This window comes from Pseudomassariella vexata, assembly GCF_002105095.1.
Source record: "Pseudomassariella vexata strain CBS 129021 chromosome Unknown BCR38scaffold_16, whole genome shotgun sequence".
NCBI classification, from domain to species: Eukaryota; Fungi; Ascomycota; class Sordariomycetes; order Amphisphaeriales; family Pseudomassariaceae; genus Pseudomassariella; species Pseudomassariella vexata.
This window is the reverse complement of record NW_024467971.1, coordinates 86,234-105,445: the sequence shown is the minus strand read 5'-3', so window position 1 is coordinate 105,445 and position 19,212 is coordinate 86,234. Positions and strand designations below refer to the sequence as shown.

The 19,212-nt window shown below is 50.6% G+C and overlaps 5 protein-coding genes across 5 annotated transcripts; 2 read left to right on the top strand and 3 right to left on the bottom strand.

Moving 5' to 3' along the window:
• Positions 1-1,148: 1,148 nt before the first annotated feature.
• BCR38DRAFT_413272 (uncharacterized protein) lies at positions 1,149-5,364 on the top strand (the record flags this gene model as incomplete). The annotated part of the gene is made up of 2 exons (XM_040858817.1): positions 1,149-5,263; positions 5,331-5,364. The coding sequence occupies 2 exons, from the start codon at positions 1,149-1,151 to the stop codon at positions 5,362-5,364; spliced, it is 4,149 nt and encodes a 1,382-aa protein (XP_040711319.1).
• A 589-nt stretch (positions 5,365-5,953) lies between these two features.
• Positions 5,954-8,221, top strand: BCR38DRAFT_447182 (uncharacterized protein). The gene is made up of 4 exons (XM_040861132.1): positions 5,954-6,131; positions 6,190-6,338; positions 6,393-6,494; positions 6,549-8,221. Exons 1-4 carry the CDS (start codon positions 6,090-6,092, stop codon positions 8,032-8,034), a joined length of 1,779 nt encoding a protein of 592 aa, XP_040711318.1. The 5' UTR covers positions 5,954-6,089; the 3' UTR covers positions 8,035-8,221.
• A 228-nt stretch (positions 8,222-8,449) lies between these two features.
• BCR38DRAFT_72621 (uncharacterized protein) lies at positions 8,450-9,354 on the bottom strand. Its single transcript, XM_040865588.1, has 2 exons — positions 9,046-9,354; positions 8,450-8,966 (listed from the first exon to the last, which is right to left on the bottom strand). Exons 1-2 carry the CDS (start codon positions 9,205-9,207, stop codon positions 8,601-8,603), a joined length of 528 nt encoding a protein of 175 aa, XP_040711317.1. The 5' UTR covers positions 9,208-9,354; the 3' UTR covers positions 8,450-8,600.
• Positions 9,355-11,092: 1,738 nt separating this feature from the next.
• On the bottom strand, positions 11,093-12,417 carry BCR38DRAFT_352786 (S-adenosyl-L-methionine-dependent methyltransferase; the record flags this gene model as incomplete). Its single annotated transcript, XM_040856729.1, has 4 exons — positions 11,093-11,555; positions 11,626-11,830; positions 11,981-12,010; positions 12,111-12,417. The coding sequence occupies 4 exons, from the start codon at positions 12,415-12,417 to the stop codon at positions 11,093-11,095; spliced, it is 1,005 nt and encodes a 334-aa protein (XP_040711316.1).
• Positions 12,418-13,495: 1,078 nt separating this feature from the next.
• BCR38DRAFT_447176 (FAD dependent oxidoreductase) lies at positions 13,496-15,610 on the bottom strand. Its single transcript, XM_040861131.1, has 2 exons — positions 15,175-15,610; positions 13,496-15,106 (listed from the first exon to the last, which is right to left on the bottom strand). Exons 1-2 carry the CDS (start codon positions 15,422-15,424, stop codon positions 13,950-13,952), a joined length of 1,407 nt encoding a protein of 468 aa, XP_040711315.1. The 5' UTR covers positions 15,425-15,610; the 3' UTR covers positions 13,496-13,949.
• Between the last annotated feature and the right edge of the window lie 3,602 nt (positions 15,611-19,212).

Here is a 19,212-nt window from a genome sequence, read left to right as displayed (position 1 = left end):
CGGGCAAACAGCTGTTTCCATTCACGACATGCACGCCGTCACATTGCCAAATATGATGTAACATATGTCGATCCAAGCGTGAATGTGGCTGAAGGTGTAGGTCAGAAAACAGGTTGCGGCGGGATAACTGAAATGCGAGTGGGTGTGTCGGATCCGAAAGTGACGTTGGCTTCAGCCCCCCGCAAGGATGGGCTGACGAATAGGACCAGAGCTACTTTCTAGATGTGACAACCGCCGCAAGTTTATTCGGTTTTTACTCCACTATGACTTTGGCCCCCGGCGATCCGCCGCGTAAAAAAGGGAAGTCGACGAAGGGAGGTGTGGCTGATGACTCTGATGAGTGTCATTAGAAGCTAACAGCAACGGTATCCATGTAAGTCGGCAGTCCGCACGCATACGGGATGCTGCCTTGCCCATCCATTGTGGATTTACATGAGGCCGACTGCAGACATCCCATCCCATGCCAACTTAGTCGATCGAGATCCGCATACCCATCCCAAGCTTCCAGCCTACTCCATGGTGTCAGGCCGTACGGCAAGCTATGGCCATAGCTTCTTTTACTCTTTTCGAATCTTGTTTTCATCCCAGTCTACGTCGAATCGGGCCAATGAGACGAACATCTGGTCCGTCAGCTTGCCCCCCTCTCCAAAATCCACCGCGGGGTTGCATGCAAGATGCCGACCCCACGCCCTTGTTACGTCTCGACTTTATGCTTTCAACTCCATAGTTGACCGCACTTGATGTGATCTACAGCAGTTCTTGCGTATGTCTTTGTCTGGGGGCAAGGTTGGGGCCTGTAGCCTCATTTGTGGCTTGATATCATCGAAGGGACGTCGACAAGCTCAGGACATGGGCTCCCCTCCCCCATGACGTCCAATCCTATCTATCTGAACTTGGGTATGACGTTGAGAGTTCCAGGAATGTTGTCTTAACAGCAGGTATGGGGAAATCATGCCGTGCCACGGAGGTTTTCCTATTATGAAGACCTGTGTCTCGCGAGGCTTGTGACGTAAGTATGCCCAAGTCGACTGGAAAGCTTGACCTCTGCGTTGCAACTTCACTTACACACGGACGAAGACCTCCACTTCTCCATGAGCCTTAAATACCGAATTCGCTTTTCCCTCCAGCCAACTTGCTCTGATCCCCATATGATAAGTGCTGTTCAACAACACACTGTGGTCCAGACAACACCACAACAAATCATCAAGACTGATATCAGACGCGAAATCATTACTATACCCCAGTCAACTGTACAACAACTACACCAACGAGATACCCACAATACCCCACCCGGAATCATGTCGTCCGTCGTCGGAGACCGAGGCGGCGCAAACAGTCCTCTGAACGAAACGGCCAATAATCTACAAGAGGACGTCCCCTCGACAAAGGTAGCTGAGGACACTGCACACGCAGGAGTCCAAGTAGCTCAAGACACGGAAAAATCAGTACCGCGATCAATCCCGGATGTCAACGACTCGGAGTCACAACTAGATCAGTCTAATGAGGGTGACGAGGGTGAAATGGTACCCGCAGCAGGCCGCATAAACGAGAACGGTGAAGTGATTGACGACGACGGCCAAGCTATTGGCAAAGTCACCACCGGAGACGCTAAGGAATTCGTCGGCTTCGTCGTCACACAAGAAGGTGATGTTCTTGATAACGATGGCGGAGTTGTGGGCAAAGCCGAGCCATTGGAGGATGTGGCGTCCGAACTAGGCAACTATACGACCAAGTCTGGCAAGGAGGACCAAGGCGAGGATAAGACTAAGGGTGGCCCGCTCGATGGCGTCGGAAAGGCAGTTTCTGGCGTTGTTGGAGATGTCGACAAGGCGGCCCAAGGTGTAACTGGTGCGGTTGGTGACACAACTCAAGATGTTACCGATACAGTCGGTGACGCTTCCGGTACACCAAATGTAACGCATAAGGTTGGCGATACGGTGAAGGTATGGGATCGTCAAGAGCCTTCCCAATTTTGGTCTGTCCCAGGAGGGTCCTTGTTAACACGCTTTATGCAGGACGCTACCGACAAAGTAGGAGAGACCGGCAAGGGCGTTACGGACGTTACCGGTGATGCTACCAAAACTGCAACCGATACCACTGGTGAGGCTATCAAGCCTGTCGAAGATACCGCCGACAAAGCTACGAGCGGTGTCACTGAAGATATCACCGATAAGGTTGAGACGAACGGCGAGGATGTTGGTGACAAGGTCGGAGAGACGACTGAGGTCCCCGGCGATAAGGTTGAGCAGATCGGCGAGGATATTGGTGACAAGGTCGGAGAGACGACTGAGGTCCCCGGCGATGAGGTTGAGCAGATCGGCGAGGATGTTGGTGACAAGGTCGATGAGTCCAATAAGAGCGTCACGGATATTGCCGACACCACTAAGAACGTAATTCCTGAAGATATTGACGCTGAGGATGCGACCAATAAGCCTGGCGACGTGGTTGACGGAGCCAAAGACACTGCCGACGGCGGCTTCCGTGACGCTAAAGTCGATGAAGTCGAGGGCGATGTTGGTGCCAAGACAGAGGACGTTGTCGGTGATCTAGGTTCGAATGTTGACGAAGCCCAAAACGCTGCTGAGGGTGTCCCCAAGGAGGTTGATGCTAAAGTTGACGAGGTCGAGGGTGATGTCGGTACTAAGATAGACGAAGTTGATGACGAACTTGCTTCAAAGGCTGAGGGAGTCGAAGGAGAAGCTATCGAGGCGCCTGACGGAGGGGATGTTGAGGCTGGTGAGGTGGCTGAGAGAGTAGACGGGGCAGAGGGAAAAGTTGATGAGCTTGCCGAAGGCGAAGTCATCCAAATCCCAGAATTTGCCCCCTCAGTCGCCCAAAAAGTCGTCGCCATGTTCGAAGGTCCCTTTACAGTCAAGGACGATGGTCAAGTCACGGACCAAAACGGCCGCATCTTGGGCCGCCTAGCTGAGGGGCAAGATTACCAAAATCTCATTGGGAAGAACATCAAGGGTATTGACGCGCAAGGTAATTTGCTGGGCGATAATGACACAGTCCTTGGTAAGGTCGACCTCGTGCCCGAGGGAACTATTGCAGACCGCATCAAGGAAGAAATCCCCGAGGCTGGGGAGCGTCTTGACGCTCTCGCCAAACAGAAACTCCCTGATATATCTGTCCTCGAAGGTCTGAAGATAAACAAGGCCGGTAATGTTGTGGACAAGAACGGCAACCTCATGGGCCGCGTTTCGGAGGGGGACGTCAAGCGCCTCATCGGCAAGGAGATTGATGCGGAAGGCCAAGTTTGGGATGGCAAAGGCAATGTCATTGGCAAGGTAGAAGTCCTACCCGAGGCCATTGAGAATTTGTCCGCACCATTCGAGGACTTCCCCGATGCAACCGTCGACAAATATGGCAAAGTCATCTTCGAAGGTCGACAAGTCGGTGTCGTCGAGGATTTTGATCAGCAGTTTATTGGCAAAAAAGTCGACGCTGACGGAGACATACTTGATAAGAATGGCAATGTCATTGGCAGGGCCATACGGAAAGAGGCTGAGGATGAGCCAGAGCCCGAAGTTGAGCAAATAGATTATTCTGTACTCAAGGGCAAGAAGGTGAATAAGTTTGGCAACGTTGTTGACGATAAAGGTGCCGTCTGGGGTCATGTTGTCCAGGGTGTACTGAAGAATCTTGTTGGCAAAAAAATTGGTGACAACGGAGAAATTTTCAACGACGCTGGTCAGGTTATGGGCAAGGCCGAGCCCATCCCCGAAGCGGACCGTGAGGATGCGAAAGAGCCTGCACCATTCGAAGACTTCCCCGATGCTGTTGTCGCCGACAAGGGCAAGGTTATGTTCCATGGCGAACAGGTGGGTATCGTCGTTGAGGGTGATGAGAAGAAGCTTAAGGGCAAGACCGTCGACCCTGAGGGCGATATCCTCGACAAAAATGGTAATCAACTGGGTCGTGCCGAGCGGTGGGAAGCGCCCGAAGAGGAGCCTGAGCCTGAGATCGATATGTCGGCTCTTGCTGGAAAGCGCATCAACAAAGCTGGTAATGCCGTTGACAGTCACGGCGATATATATGGCCGTGTTATTGAGGGAGATCTCAAGCGCCTCATTGGCAAAATGTGTGACAAACAAGGCTTTATTCGCAATGAGGGTGGAGACGTCATCGGCAAGTGCGAATTGATCCCCGAAGCAGAACGCGATGGTATGAACGAGGGTCCTTTTACTGATCTTCCCGGCTGCACTGTCAACAAAGAAGGCCATGTTGTTACCCCTGGTGGTGACATTGTCGGCCGCCTTACCTCAGGGGATCCTAAGGTTCTATTCGGTCGCGCTATCGACGACGATGGTGACATCCTCGATAAGAATGGCAATGTGCTAGGCCATGCCGAACGCTGGGAGCCTGAGGAGACGCCCAGGGATGTGAACCCCATGTCGGGCCGCAAAGTTAATCGTGAAGGTAATGTGGTCGACGAGAACGGGGATATCATTGGCAAATTGACTTCGGGCGAGCTATCCAAGTGCGCTGGCAAGAAGATTGACGATGATGGCGATGTCGTCGACCAAAAGGGATCAATTTGCGGTCACGTCTCACTACTCGAAGACATCCCTGAGCCGGAACCTGAGCCGGAGCCGGAGGGCGAAACAGAGGAACAGAAGGAGGAGCGTCTCAAGCTGGAGCAAGACCGTAAGATTGCGGCCCAGATCTGCACTTGTATTGAACATTCACTGGACAAAATTCGGCCTATTTGCAAGATGATCACGACGCTTATCGACAAGGCGGAGCGGACGAAAGAAGAAGAACGCGATGAGGAGGAACTTGTTAAGCAAGTTCGTCCCCTTATCGAGGAAGGTGGCAAAATCCTCACCGAGGCCAATGGAGTCATACGCGGTCTCGACCCTGACGGTCGTATCTCGGCTAACGCCAAGCATAAGACTGCGGCACGGGAGGCTACCCCTGAAGAGTACCGTCTCGCAGACTTGCTAAAGGAGCTTACCGGTACGGTGACTGAGACGATTGAGAACGCTAAGCGGAAGATTGAGGACATGCCTCACGCGAAGAAGGAGCTCAACCCGCTCTGGGGACTGCTTGCCGAGCCGCTGTTCCAGATCATTGCTGCTGTCGGCTTGTTGCTCAGTGGTGTTCTGGGACTTGTCGGTAAGCTTCTTAATGGGCTTGGTTTGGGTGGGCTGGTGAATAACTTGCTGGGTGGATTGGGTATTACCAAGGTTTTGGACGGCCTAGGTCTTGGAAAGGTGCTTGCGCCGATTACGGGAGGAGGTGGTGGTGGTAAAAAGAAGTAAGTTTACTCTCCTGTCTCGGAACAAACCCGTTGGGAGAAACTCGAATTCTAACTCTTCTATCAGGTCTGGTGGTGGTCTACTTGGCGGGATTTTGTAATGGTCCTAATCACCTTTGACAAAGAAGAATTGTGTATTATGAGAATATTTAACACGTACTTGCGGATGCGGATTTTTCATGCCGTATTAGCTAGCTTGTTTTTGCATCTTCACAGCCGTTGTACTTGCGAATGGGATCTGTTATCGTCTAATTCTGGGGTAAGGATGAATAGTTTGGCAAAAGTTGAATATGATAGTTACTAGGTAGTTTCTAAGTAGTGAAGGTTGAGAAATACGTGTGTGACGATACGTGTGTGACGAATGATAATCGTGACTTCTCGTAATATAACACGGTACGCGTCTTCCACCACTCAGCACATCTATTTTCCTTAGCTCCAAATCTCATGCGAAATTCTAGGCAGTTCGCCACAACCTTTAGCTAGGCTACGATGACGGCATAGATGACGTGTTGGCCGCTCGTGATGGAGGGTGCGACCTACCCACTACCTAGACCCCAGTCTCAATGCCCATCCACAGCAGTTTCCCATCGATTGCCAAGTTTGTATTATGAAATATGGGTATGAGCTTCAGTTGCCACCGCTCGCTATTTTATATCTCTGACCTAGAGTCGTGTGATGATCGTAGTGTGCAGCCGTATTCCGCCTAGTGACTTACCTACCTGTCCTATCTACCTAATTGTCTCCGACTACTGATTCGTACATTGTGCTTTCATTAAATAACACACATTTAGAAAGGCACATCTACCTATTTACACGCACGCCTAAGATGACGAGAACATTGCTTCTCGCCTTTATTCATGGATTCAAGGCCTGTGCTCCTTTCCCCTTTCTGAAAGTACGAGCTTTTTGCTGATGATGGCATGCAGGGGAACGATGACACTTTTCAGACTTTCCCTCAGGATCTGAAGAGGGAGGTTTCGAACAAGCTGCCGGGTCACAATGTCGAGTCCGTGGTGTATCCAAAATATGAGACGAAAGGGGAGCTGGCTCAGTCATCCGAGAAATTATTATCATGGTAAGTCATCTGTCGCCCGCAAGGAAATAATGTCAGAGAAACTAAAGGTCAAAGGCTGAAGGAAAGAGTCATGGATGTGCGGAAAGCACACCTCGAGAAACCATGGCCGCCAAATGACCGAGACGTTGGCGTGGTTCTAGTAGCTCACTCAATGGGGTAAGTCGAGTTGATTCCACGGAGTCAGTGATGGTCATACTAACTCAATATCAGTGGCTTCGTCGCAGCAGACTCCCTCTTCCTCGTGCTAAACGAGAGAATCCAGGACGAAGATCAGGGCTCACCCATGTTCCCTTTAATCCAGGGCCTTTTGACCTTCGATACCCCTTACAACGGCCTGGCAAGATCTATGTTCGTGTATGGCGCATTTTCCAACTACCAAAAGGTCAGCAGCGTCTTCAACGTAATGACCGCCTTGGCTACAGCTCCGTCTGGTCTGGGAAAAATCGCCTTCAAGAGGTCGGCTGCCGCTGTACCAGCCCCAACCAGCACTTCCAAGTCGGCGTGGAAAGGCTGGCAACTGGTTGCCGTCCGCACTGGCACCGTCGGGGCCATCGCCGCGGGAGGCGTAGCGGCGTACATGCACCGGAAACAAATCATGCAGGGCATGAAGAACGTGCGCAACCTTAACAAGGATTCAGTCAAAGAAGGGTATCAGAACAGTATTGACGCACTCGGTCAGGGGCTGGCGTACATCAATCGCGGCAATGTGGGCAAGTCTTTCGAGTACCTGTCCGATCATTTCACGTTTGTTGGATCTTTAATGAAGCAACAAGAGTTGAGCAGGAGACTCGAACGCATGAGCGCGCTCAAGGGAATCGGCATCCACGACTTCTACACATCTCTAGGCGAGAACGGAGTCTGGACGGGTGGGTACTTTGTCCCCGAGCGCACGTTCTGTGCCATTCCCAACAAGGAGCATGATGCGTATTCTCTCTTCTCGAGACAAGTCATCAGGAAAACGGAGGATGAGGTTCAGGCCCATATGAGCATGTTCAAACGAGACAAAAATGAAACGTACGACAACATGACGCAAGAGGCGAGCAACTTGGTGGTGAAGTGGTTCAATGACGAGTCGGATATCGTCGATGATCCCAAGTTCGCTTTGCCTACACCCCCTGAGCCGGTGGAAGAGCCAACCGCCACGACGGAAGATGGCAAAGAAGTTCCCAGGACTGAAGACCTTCCCAAAGTAGCAGATACGCCAGAACAGGAAGACGACAGCGAACTGCTCGACGAATCACCTCTGGACATCGCAGCCGCCGCCTCCATGGTGCCGTTACCAGATGACGCTGATGAGGCGCCGGAGACCATCCAGACGAAGAACGCCGAAAAGAGCAAATACATGCGCTACCTCTTTGGTGTAGCAGAACAGGCTGGTACTGGCTTGAAGTCGTATGTTCCCAGGCAGTTGCCCGATATGCCGCAGATTCCGACGGGACCTAGCTTCAAGAGCTTCATTCCGACGCAGATGCCCGGGATGCCGAGCATGCCGTCGGTCAATGTTTTTGGGAAGAAACAGGTGAAGGAGACTTCGTTGCCCGATGATTCGACGGAGCAGAAGAGCCAAGAATCACAGGCTGATGTGCAGGCCGACGTGCCTCTTGTTGAGGAGGGTCACCCGCTTGCGTTTGGCGAAGCACCCGCCAAGGCAGGCCATCCGCTCGAGTCTGGTATAACTGTGAAGCAGGAATCGTGAGATTGACTGATTGATTGATACGGATTTCCTTCTACTAATTCGGCGTTGAATTATCTTATGCTTATGAGACGATGGTAATTATTAGGTATTATGAATGAGTAGCGACAGCAACGAGAAACAATGCCTTCAACCTTCGATGCGGCATGATCATAAATGTGACAATAGATGCCGAAAAGTCTGACGCGCGTCATCCCAGTATGGAATTCCTACAGAAGTACAACAGTGACTCGGCCAAATTAGAGAGGAAGGAGGTCGTTCCATTCCACGGATCCAAGTCGCAAGCACCTTCCAATCACTCTTCCGCATTATCCTTGCAACTGCCTCTTTAGCCCGTGGCAACACGGCGTGGCAATACGAGAACAACTTGCGGCAAACTGGCAACACCCCTGTCCTCTTACTTCATCTGTGATTTCATCGGACATTTGGACCGCCTGACGTCAGAGGCTCAGCCAACAACCACTGCCTTGCCCGCCCCCAAACCAGGACCGACATCCTGCAAGCTGACACTCTCGAGTGCTTATAAAATGGTTAACTGTTCGACCAGACGGGGCCAACGACTACGATCTTTATTCAAACAAGACCTCATCACATCTACCATAACAAACACCATAACAAACAATTCCGCCCTCGCAACCATCTACCTCTACACATCCACTTAAACACGCACACAACCACCACCATGCCTCTCGAAAACAAACACCCCGACGATATCGCCAGGGTGCAACAGCAACAAGGCAGCTCCTCAGGCGGGCAAGGCGGCGGTCTTCTAGGTGGTCTGACAGGCGGCCTCGACAATGTCCTAACAGGCGGCGAGAAAGCAGGCGGCCAGGGCGGTTTGCTTGGCGGAGTTGGTGGCGCCGTGGGCAAGACGACGGAGGGGCTTGGAGGGGCGTTGAATCAGACGGGTCAAGGAGTTGGTGAACTAGCACAAGGCACGACCGAGGGCGTAGGGAAGGTGGGTGGGGATGTTACGGGAGGGTTGGGAAACACGGTAAAGGGGGTCACGGGGACGCAGAAATGAAATCGTAGGGAAGCATGGAAAGGTGTGAGATGAGAAATAGCAAAAATTACTTGACACACAGCGTCAATGACCAAATTTTTCGGTTTGGATGATCGGTTCGTATAATACAAAGCTGGTTGGCTGGCGGGTGAGAATTGACACTGCGGAATCATTTCAAACTACTGACGGATGTTGCATTACACAACAATCTGGTTCGGAGCAGTTATTTTCATTGCAATGAAAGTGGAACTGGCTAGCAAATTTATTCGTTTCATGTTGTGCACGTAGAGAAACTTACTTAGGCTGTTCGAAACTGTTGGTCAGAAAAAGTCCATATTAGCTTCGCAGCCACTTTTATGGTGACATATTGAAACAATTAGTAACTTGGCCAACTTTCAGAGGCTGAATCTCTTCTTAGTAACAAGGCGCTGACGCCGTGGTGAGGGTTACAGGCTAAGCCGCGACAGTGACCATCAATTTCACCACAAATGAATCTTCATCTTTCTACTTATATTATGTGTCTTAGCAGTATAACTCATGTCCCTGATGGGAATTAAAGTCGTACTGGCGTCTAATGGTGATGAAAGGACTGCGTTGCTTTGATGCGATGAACCGTACCCGCATCATCAGTGTCCGTGGTGAACTACTTTTTATTTCGTTTAGTGAACATGCAGCCAGATGACTATCAATCCACATGAGAGTTCTTTCTTTTTAGTATTTCCTTCTTCTCCTCATTAGCTCAAGCAGATTTCTTCTCGCCCAGAGGATTGACGAGGTTATGGTTTTGATTTCCATACAGTTGATTACACTTGGAAATGATCTAAATACGAAGAAAAAACTAGGAAAAGAAAACTAAAAAAAACTCCTGTGTCTGTAGGACTATTAAATACCTTTGTTGAATCTAAAGAAAGGTTCATTTCCGAGTCACAAATATTTCTGTTCGTTGAGCCCAGCAGGGGGGAGGGGGGGAATAAGGTAAGAGATTCGACATCAAGTAGCCCAAGTAGACGTGGTGCAGTTATTACAACTTTTTTCGTGACTTCCCAATCTAACGTGACGGGATAATTTTCTTGTATCCATCTTATTCTTATTCTGATAGACGGGGGCCACGTCTGATCCCCTTTTCCAGTAGTCGATTGTTGCGGCCGCGGCTCAGAGAGACAAGTCGCCGAACGAGGAAGTCATTTTCGGACTCCGGCAAACTTGATAAACTTGGAAAGCTTTTTCGAAGCTATATAGAGTTAAAATTAGCTATTATTTTCTTGTAAGCTACGAGGTATGTAGATTGTTAATGGGTGGTCATTCATTAATCTGGTCATTGTTTCGTTGCTGACTACTCTAGGTTAGTGCCTTATGTATTCATACCTGCAATTCTGCAGACAAAATCTGACCTTAGTACAATTAAGTAAATAATGATTTAAGATGGATTAGCATCATGCACTTGTAAGAAACCATAGCCACCTAAAGGGCGAGTGTAATAACTGTCCCTTCGCCTCGCCCTTTTTCAAATCGGCGCTACCAAATACATGTTTCTATCAAATCACGTCACCTAAACTACTCAACTTCCCAGCCCACGATATATCTACATGTTACACAGTATCAACAGTAAGGGCCGTTGTATTACTATGTTCTTGCTTTAAAATCAACATCACAGGTATGTGGCAACATCAAAGTCAAATCACTTTGATACGGTGCGTGTCTATCTGTAGATGACATGACACAGTGGGGAAAGAACACCCATAGCAGCAAACTCCTGGTAGCGGTCTTCGTTAAGCACCATTAAAGAAAGGTTGCAGGGCCCAATATGTTCTTTTAGAATTGATCCGACGTTCTGACGAAGAACGGTAATGCAATGCCCAGAGATAACCAACCTCGGATGCACCTCGACATCATGTACGCTTGTTTTGTGAGACTTTCAAGAGGGACAGCGACTCTTTTGTCAAAAATCACTGTCCACCATAGGTGCTAATTGCCCGAGACCATCTTGACCTCCGTTGCCCAGCATCCCTCCGAGGCTCAACACATGTATATCTTCTTGAACCCCTGGCCCCGGCTTCTTCACAGCCTCGTCGGCTTCCGCGCGTAGACGATATTGTACGGGTAGTACGTATGGAAGTTAGGATTACTGAGGTCTGGCCTCACGGTAGCCAAGTAGACTTCGAGCTGGTCCGGGCTCCATCCCAGGCCCGTGGTAAAAGGTCTATAGCTGAGACCCTTCATACCCTCCATGAAGATCTCGGCCAAAAAAGTACCAACGCGGCGCAACCTCGGGTCTTGCGGCCAGCCGCCCAGCGGGCACTTATGGCTTACGATTTGCGTGTCCTTGAAGCCAGCCTTGGCCAACTCGTCCGGGATATACCGCATCGCGTTGACGCACCCCCCGAGCGCGTCGCAGCCCTGGCCGACGAGGTCGAGCCAGGTGCGCACGGCGTAGGGTTTTTCCGGCGAAATGGAGTCGTCGTCGGCCATGGCGGGTGGGTTCATGTCATGGATTTCCACGTAGCCGCCGGGTTTGAGATGTCTCGAGACCATGTCAGTAAGTCTACTTGCATTTGGATCTAGCTTCAGTTCATCTCAGGATGCTGTCCCACCTGTAGATCCTGTCCAACAACGCCTTACGGTTCTTTACGAAGCGTATCGTGAACCGAATGAAAACAAAGTCGAACTTGTTCTCTGGGTCAACCCACTCATCCTCAAAATCGTCCACGATAAATCGGACGTTTTGGGGCACACTTGACGGTTGGATGGGAGAAAAGTCGTAACCCACAACCTCGGCATCGGGATATCTGTCACCAACTATCTTGTTCAGACTTCGTTAGTAAAGGCGGACAAGTCAAGGCATGAGGAGTTATCCACACTTGGCGGATATCTATTTGCGCCGCGAAAGAACAGACATCGCATCAGGCTGCGGCTTGCTTGAAAGGCAGAGAACAACGGAATGCTTACACTCAATTGCCCATATCCCCGTGCCCGTGCCTGGTGAGAGCATGTCAGTATTCCATGTTTCCATCATTCGGAGGGTGCCCCAAGATGAAGCCAGACCGCCCCCGGGAGATGGAGATGGAGATGGACCAACCTAAATCAAGAACGTGTGCACCAGGGACCATCATATACTCAATAGGGGCGTAGTGAAATCTGCCACTGCACAGCGTGAGCGCCATCTCATGCTTCATATCCTCGCAGTTCTGAAAGTTCTCGTCGTTGGGGAAGGCATAATTTGTTTCGCTCTTGTAAGCATGGTAGCGCATGCCACCTTCATAAACATGTTCTTTGACGGAACTCGTGATGCTATCGTATGCCTCGTTCTGGCTGCTAGCATCCGTGTTGACAAGGGATGGCACCGACGTCCCGCCTGTGCTCGAAGTTGAAGGCCGTTGAGGCATTCGCGCCTCGGGAGCCGCATGCTCTGCCTGCGTGAACCACATATCTCGCTCCATGGCTGCTCATCCGTAGTCTTAAATGAGTATTTTTTCCTATCTCCCACAGCATAGAGTTGTCTGTCAACAATTTGGTAAGGTAAACTGTGATACTAATAGAATTTTGGAGGGCGACCCGATACTCTGGAACTGTGGGGGGCGCTGGGCGCAGCGATGCAAGAACAGGTGAACTTAGGGTGGTGGGACAGAATAACAATAAAACGCAAAGTGGTCGGTGAGGGGTTACGTCGGTAGGAACTGCGCTGCATAATACTGCCGAGGCCATTACTTAAACAACACACCGTAGGCAAAATTACAATTCAGAGACCAGCAGTCACTAACTGCAGAAGCCGGCATTGCAGTGTAGGCAACAGGCTTTCGTATAACCATGTAGGGTTGATAAGCTGACGACACCGCTCATCTAGAACAGCATGATGTGGGTGCGCCTCAGTGCCAGCATGTCGAAACAGGGGACTGTCACCTGGATACGAAAATGAACCGACTGCATTATTGAATGATACCTGCAGCAGGTAAGGAGTCTGGAGCTATTCAAGCGAGAACGAGACGACTGAAATCAATGGACTGACTAACTTTGGTTACTCTTTGGTGCATGCAAGCTGCCGGTTTGGGAATTAACAGCATCGATGGAGCAAGAGCATTGTGGCATCATGGCAACAGAACGCGCATTTACTAGACCGTATGCATCTTGCGAACTGGCCATGCTACGCTAGTTCTGTCAAATGGGTGGTCCAGGGAAAAGCCATCTCTGCCTTATCATTTCTAGTACAGATTTCAATGGTCCAGGGTCCCGGTGGTTGGGATTTTGCACGCTCACACCTGCAGGTAATCCCTGCATGTCGAGTATTTGAGCTGTCATTCCGACAGGAACGGGTTCGCAGCTTGGTAACTATCACTGCATCATCAATGGCTGGGACGTCATGCCACGTTGACCGTGGCATGACGTCCCAAAGTTGAAAAAGTGCCCTGAATGAAGAGATTGTGATAGGGTTAGGCCTACAACATCTAAACCAAACAGACACTCACGAGGGAATAGAGGAGCATCGGTGGATCTTGGGAGGACCAACATGGCAATCTTCAATGCCCATCCTCGTTCTAGTCTTTATTCGGGGAGAGATCATTTTCTATCATTTCTTCCAAACGACAAGTCATTTTTATTTTTGTCGAAATGTTTGGTGTTAGTCCCAATCAAGCAACCCACCACGCCGTGTGCTGTGTAAACATGGGCATGGTGCACGTTGATGGCTGCTATGTTTTCAAGAGCGAGCTAAGACCGCGCATACAACAATCTGTTCCGCAAATTGAATTTTCCCCAATAAGCTGCGACTCGTACCCGTCTTTGACATCTGAAGACGGCAGCCTACTTAAGCATACACGCCACCATGCGGCTTGGTACGTCGAACGCATATCCCGTATACCAACTCGACAACATTCGATTGAGAAGGGACACCGAATCGGTATTTAACTGCTAGAATGACTCATCACGATGCTTCTTCGGCCGTCACATGCAGGAGGCCCTGGAAAGTTGAGCCCATCCGCTTTTCGCTGATTCGGAAGGCATCAGGGAACCAACCCTTCAGCTCCGCATCGTCCCGACCGTCCATCATACAAGCCAGGGCTTTGGCACACATCCAACAAAGAACCATGCCGTGTCCTTGAAAGCTGCAAGACATCCACAAGTTCTTCTCGCCAGAAACCTCACCAACAAATGGGACGCCATCCGGACTATAGCCCATGATGCCGGTCCATTGCTTGCGAATGCGGCCATCGGGGTGATCTTCGCCCCAATTATCCCCAAAGTAACTGGGTAGGCATTCGTACAGGAATTCCTGGATGATGTTGTCTGCTTCAGTGTCGTCGGTGGTCCCGTTCTCCATCAGCCCATTCTCTGGTGCCTTAAACAGCCCCCCTCCGATGACAATGTCGCCCTCGAAGCGTGTACCTTTAGGGCGTGGGATCATGTATTCAAATCCTTTGTCGTATATGAAGCTGTATGTCGTGGCCAAACCCTCTGAAGGCATATTCTGCCCGGGCCTCTGAGCGGTGACGTGACCGCGGGTAGGGACAATCAACCCTTGGAAGCGCTTGAGAAGATGGGCGGTGTAGCCATTCGTCGCCAGCACAACCTTCGCGGCAATAATTGATCCTCGCGGCGTCTCAACTTTCCATTTGCCATCATCGGTCTTCTCGAGCGCGAGAGCAGGAGTGTTGGTCTGCAAATTCAGTCTTCTGTCAAGGCACAGCTTCAACACACCGATGCCGAGTTTGTAGCCGCTCAAACTACCAGCCTCGTAGACGATGCCGCCGCAGACACTTTCGTCGCCGCCTTTGCCGCAGTAGAACTTGTCCTGTACCTCTTCTAGGCTGTAGAGCGTGTATTCAGCAGCTGGGTGCCCAGGCATCGCGTCGCGCATAGCCTGAATTGCCCGCTGACCGTGCTCCCATTGTGCTCGGTCATATATGACATCGATGGTGTCGCAAGGATACGAGTCACAAGGGATCGAGTGCTCACGGGTGAATGCGTGGACAGCGCGGATGTTGTCCAATTCAAGACGAGCGATTTGCGCTGCTGCGTCGGTGCCATACTCTTTGGCATGATGAAGAAAAGATCGATAAGACGCTGCCTTGGTATGTCCGCCTGTATTATGGCGAGTCGTCAGAATGGGAGGAAAGCATGGGAATGGAAATGCGCTCTGAGGGGCTCACCGTTACGTCCCGTAGCCCCGGAGCACGCCTGTCGCGCCTCAAGCATCAAGATGTCATGCGTGCCATTCTGGAACAGATTCCAGGCTACAGCAGCTCCGGAGATGCCGCTTCCAATAATGACGATATCGGCTGACTGTGGTAGCGCTTCGGTGGAACGTAGGTCCGCGATGTCATCGGGAGGATCCTGCCAGTAGCTCTGGGTTGGGTCTGCCCGAGGCAGCGAGACGGGAATGGCAGCACGTTGTTCCATTATGAATGCGACGACTTCGTAAGCTCCTTCGTGTTGATGGGCAACTGAATTCAACAGAAAACTTGAAATTGATCACTTGCATCACTTGCATCACTTGAGTAGTGTCACTTGATTGTAGCATCCATGCTAAGACCGTGAGGCTTCACGACCAAAGCCGGAACCGATGGCTTGATTGCAGCGACAGGTCTTGTATCACTTATCAAATCGAGCAGTCGCAATAATACAGATGCTTCAGAACGGCTTTCCCCGCCCTATCGATAAGGCGCCTGATTTCCGGTCCTTGGTAGGTTCACGCAATTGTGCTCTCCAAAGTTGAGACTAGGCCAACGTAGAAGTCAACAAGGGAAAGATGCAAATAACGAGTGTAAATCGGTAGACTAGACTGAAAAGCTTTTTTTTTCATTAATTGCCTCAATATGTGGCGTAATCTTGTAGTTCCTTAGTCACTCCAAGTCCGGCAGCCCTGTGACTAACTTCGCAGACAAGCGATCCTAGTTTCTAGTTCATCATGACTTCAAAACACCTCAAAGGGAATTATATTTGGCGTTTCTTTGTGTTTTGTTAAGACATGAACTCATGATGAGTTCAGAAGCTGTATCAAGTCTCAGAAGTGTGCTATTTCGCAACAGCCATAACATTCCCGGCATCAGCTGTGCAGCAAACACTATTAAGAACAATCTTCACTTCGAATTCCCATTTCAAAATATTACAGAAAGTGTGCCTTTCCTATCCAGTAATTCCGACTCCTCCTTTAGATAGGTAATAAGTAATCTGCTAGCAGTAGCTTCCACTTAATTACTTACAGCACTTCGCGGTTTCCTTTTCTCGCGATACAATCATCTCTGCCTATTCGAGACCCATCCTAACGATAGTAAAAACCTGCGTTATTTACAGTCAGACCATAAATGCCCTGATATAAAATTCCTTTAAAGGATAACGAGGCGAACAGAGAGACGATGAAGGTTAGGATCTGGGAGGCGTGGTGGGCAGTCCCGCAAGCACTTATTAACCGGCTGATCGATTCAGTACCTAACCATGTACGTGGGTTCTATATACATAATCATTATTATTATTATTATTACATACGCCGTAGGCTCGAAGCCCCCGGTACCTCTACTAGTACTCCCGTATGTCAAACCGTGCCCTAATGGCTGGACTAAATACATACGCTGCGTCGTCGGTTCGCCCTATTGGCGACTGCGTTGCGTTCACTACCATACTACGTTGGTTCTCAACCTACCAACAAAGTCCCCCCTGAGAAGATCGATGCTATCTGGGCCTTGAAGCTGTCCGACCCGTCCCTAGCAGCCACCTTACAATAGTCCCACTAACTACTGGTTCTCCTGTTGCCGTTGCGAGGTCTCTGCGAGAGTATAGTGGCCGTGGTGCGATAGCGGCCCGTAATCGTTCCCTCGGTCCGTCCAACAGCCCGCAAAAGAGGATTACGTGCTCTGCCGTCTCAGGGGCGTCGCCACAGCGGCATAGCGGCGAGTACACGCCAAAAGCCCCTGTCTTGAATAAGAAGGCTGCTAGTCCTATTTTTTCCGTCCTGATCTGGCACAGCGTAGACGCCTCCAGTCGGTTCAGGCCGAAATACTTGCCCCCTTTCGGTATCTGCATCGAAGGGCCCTCCGGTTCCTCAGCGATAGCGCGTCGCTGGCGATCGTGATGCTCTGCTCCGGTGAGCCATCTCTTCCTCCAGTGGCCGAGGAGGGCCGCCGGGACCTCCTTTTCCTCACTCATCCACTCGGAGCCCCGGGCCTCCTTCTCCATAGTGTACCCTGCCGGTCGGAGTAGCTGCGACGCCTGCTTCCTCTTCGCCGGCCTATCCTGCCGGAGTATATGTGACGCTTTAGCGCTCGCGCTGCGAAGCAGGTTTCTCTTCCCGCTAAGCCATAGCCGTTCTTCAAACTTAGCAGCCCGGGCACTAAGATAGAGGTCTAGTGGCGGGATTGCTGCTTCTGCTTCCAGGTGGCGAACCGGCGTCGCTTTGTGGGCGCCACAGACTACCCGGAGGCACTCGCTCTGTATCCCCATCAGGCTCTTAGCTGGCCCTGCCGGTTCCTCACTTATGGTATGCCACGCAGTCGCCCCGAAGGCGATCGCGCTACGGATAACCACCGTATATAACAGCCTCGCCCGTATAAGATCGCAGCCCCACGACATATTGACTAGCTTTGTCAGGGCTAGCTTTTGAGTTGCCATTTTTGTTTTAACACGCTCAACATGGGCGTGCTACGTCAGTTTGCGGTCGAACCAGACTCCTAGGAACCTATACATAATTGAAGAAGAGAATCATGTTATTAAATATGCATGTGTTATTAATTAAAATTGGCTAAAAATGGACGCGCAATTAAGTTGGTAACTATGGTATTGGGTTTGCGCCAGACTTTTTGACACCGATTTTAGCAAGCACTCGATCACTCATTCAATATCGAGCAGGTACAATAAAGCTTTCTTGATATTTAATAGCATCACGGGCAATGTTTTGTGTGGAGTAATACAGAGGCCGATATGAGCACTTGTGATACCTAATTACCCAGCACACTAGATAATCACTAATATCACCGAGTACTCCCATGTAAGAAGTGGGGTCCTTTGTGGTCAAGAAATCTCGGTGGACAATACGGCGGACTATTCGTGGCTGCTATTTCCTACGTATAGACTTGACTATGCCAGGCCTCAAGGTAACACCACTCAACCGCGTTTGGAAGCTCGGTCTTTTGCGCTCACGGTAGCACGACAAGAGGGTATTAATCGTATGGGGAAGATACGAGTGAAACCCTCCATGGTCCCTGGCACAATTTAATCGCAAATCTTTCAGATGCCCGACTTTCCTCCCAGAATACGAACACACCACCAACAGTGGCTCGCTATATTGACCAACTTCCCAAGCTAACTCACTTCCGGTCAGTCAAACTGGGGTAGTACTGATCCCAAGTCGGTGAGATCTCTAAAATATACTAGTGTATTTTTTGCTTATCCTATAGGAAGTCATGTTTGATGAAGCAAATCGAGCACTCTAGCCATGTACAACGCCGTCAAAATCCTCGGATTCTGCCCTTGTCGCAACGTGAAGACTCTATCAAATTATATAACTTGAGCGGAGGGAGGTTTCTGACTTTCATCGATAACTTCTTCGAACAGCGTCAAATCATCAAACCGATTGCGGCATTCGATTCCTAACGACCGTTTACGTCGGACAATCACCTCGCATCGCACGCGAAGCGAGGACGCAAAGCGATGGTGGCGCCGATGGTGATTGACGGGGGACGGGCGGGACTCGAACAGAGTTTTCACCACCCCCAGGCCAACGAAAGTGCCCACGCACCGAACGTGGAGCGCATCAGGAGGAAGAACGCAAAGAGGATAGATATCGAAAGGGAACGAGCAAAAGTGGAACAAGAGATTGCCGACTTGGTCCCACATGAGAAGATTGAGGTCATGGGGGGTTTGATGGAGCGTTGGCTGGGGTTGAAACTGGCCGGCAGGACGCTGGAGGAGGGGGACGACAGACCCGCCACACATGCCGACGTACTGGCAGTGACTCTGGCCTTGCCGAAATTCTTGCGGCGATCCAGACGATGGTTGAGAAGACCATGCAGGATACGGTGAAGAACGTGGCCTTGCCTACAACTCGATCCTGGGCCTCAATCGCCTCAGGATCGGCCCAGGGACGGGGACCCGGTGAAGCCCCAGTGTGGCAGCAGCGGGTTGTAGTGCCCCAGCGAAGGGAGAGAGAGGTAGTGATCCGGGGGACAGAGGACCCTAATATGAAGAACAGATCG

What these genes read in the sequence shown, in the direction of transcription:
- BCR38DRAFT_447182 (XM_040861132.1), top strand. Translation starts at nt 6,090, where the DNA reads ATGACGAGAACATTGCTTCTCGCCTTTATTCATGGATTCAAG. An exon ending in TCCGAGAAATTATTATCATG is followed by an intron (nt 6,339 to 6,392) that starts GTAAGTCATCTG and finishes TAAAGGTCAAAG; the next exon opens with GCTGAAGGAAAGAGTCATGG. An exon ending in CTAGTAGCTCACTCAATGGG is followed by an intron (nt 6,495 to 6,548) that starts GTAAGTCGAGTT and finishes ACTCAATATCAG; the next exon opens with TGGCTTCGTCGCAGCAGACT.
- BCR38DRAFT_72621 (XM_040865588.1), bottom strand. Translation starts at nt 9,207, where the DNA reads ATGATTCCGCAGTGTCAATTCTCACCCGCCAGCCAACCAGCTTTGTAT. An exon ending in CCCTACGATTTCATTTCTGC is followed by an intron (nt 8,967 to 9,045) that starts GTCCCCGTGACC and finishes CCTCGGTCGTGC; the next exon opens with CTTGTGCTAGTTCACCAACT.
- BCR38DRAFT_447176 (XM_040861131.1), bottom strand. Translation starts at nt 15,424, where the DNA reads ATGGAACAACGTGCTGCCATTCCCGTCTCGCTGCCTCGGGCAGACCCA. An exon ending in CGGGGCTACGGGACGTAACG is followed by an intron (nt 15,107 to 15,174) that starts GTGAGCCCCTCA and finishes GCCATAATACAG; the next exon opens with GCGGACATACCAAGGCAGCG.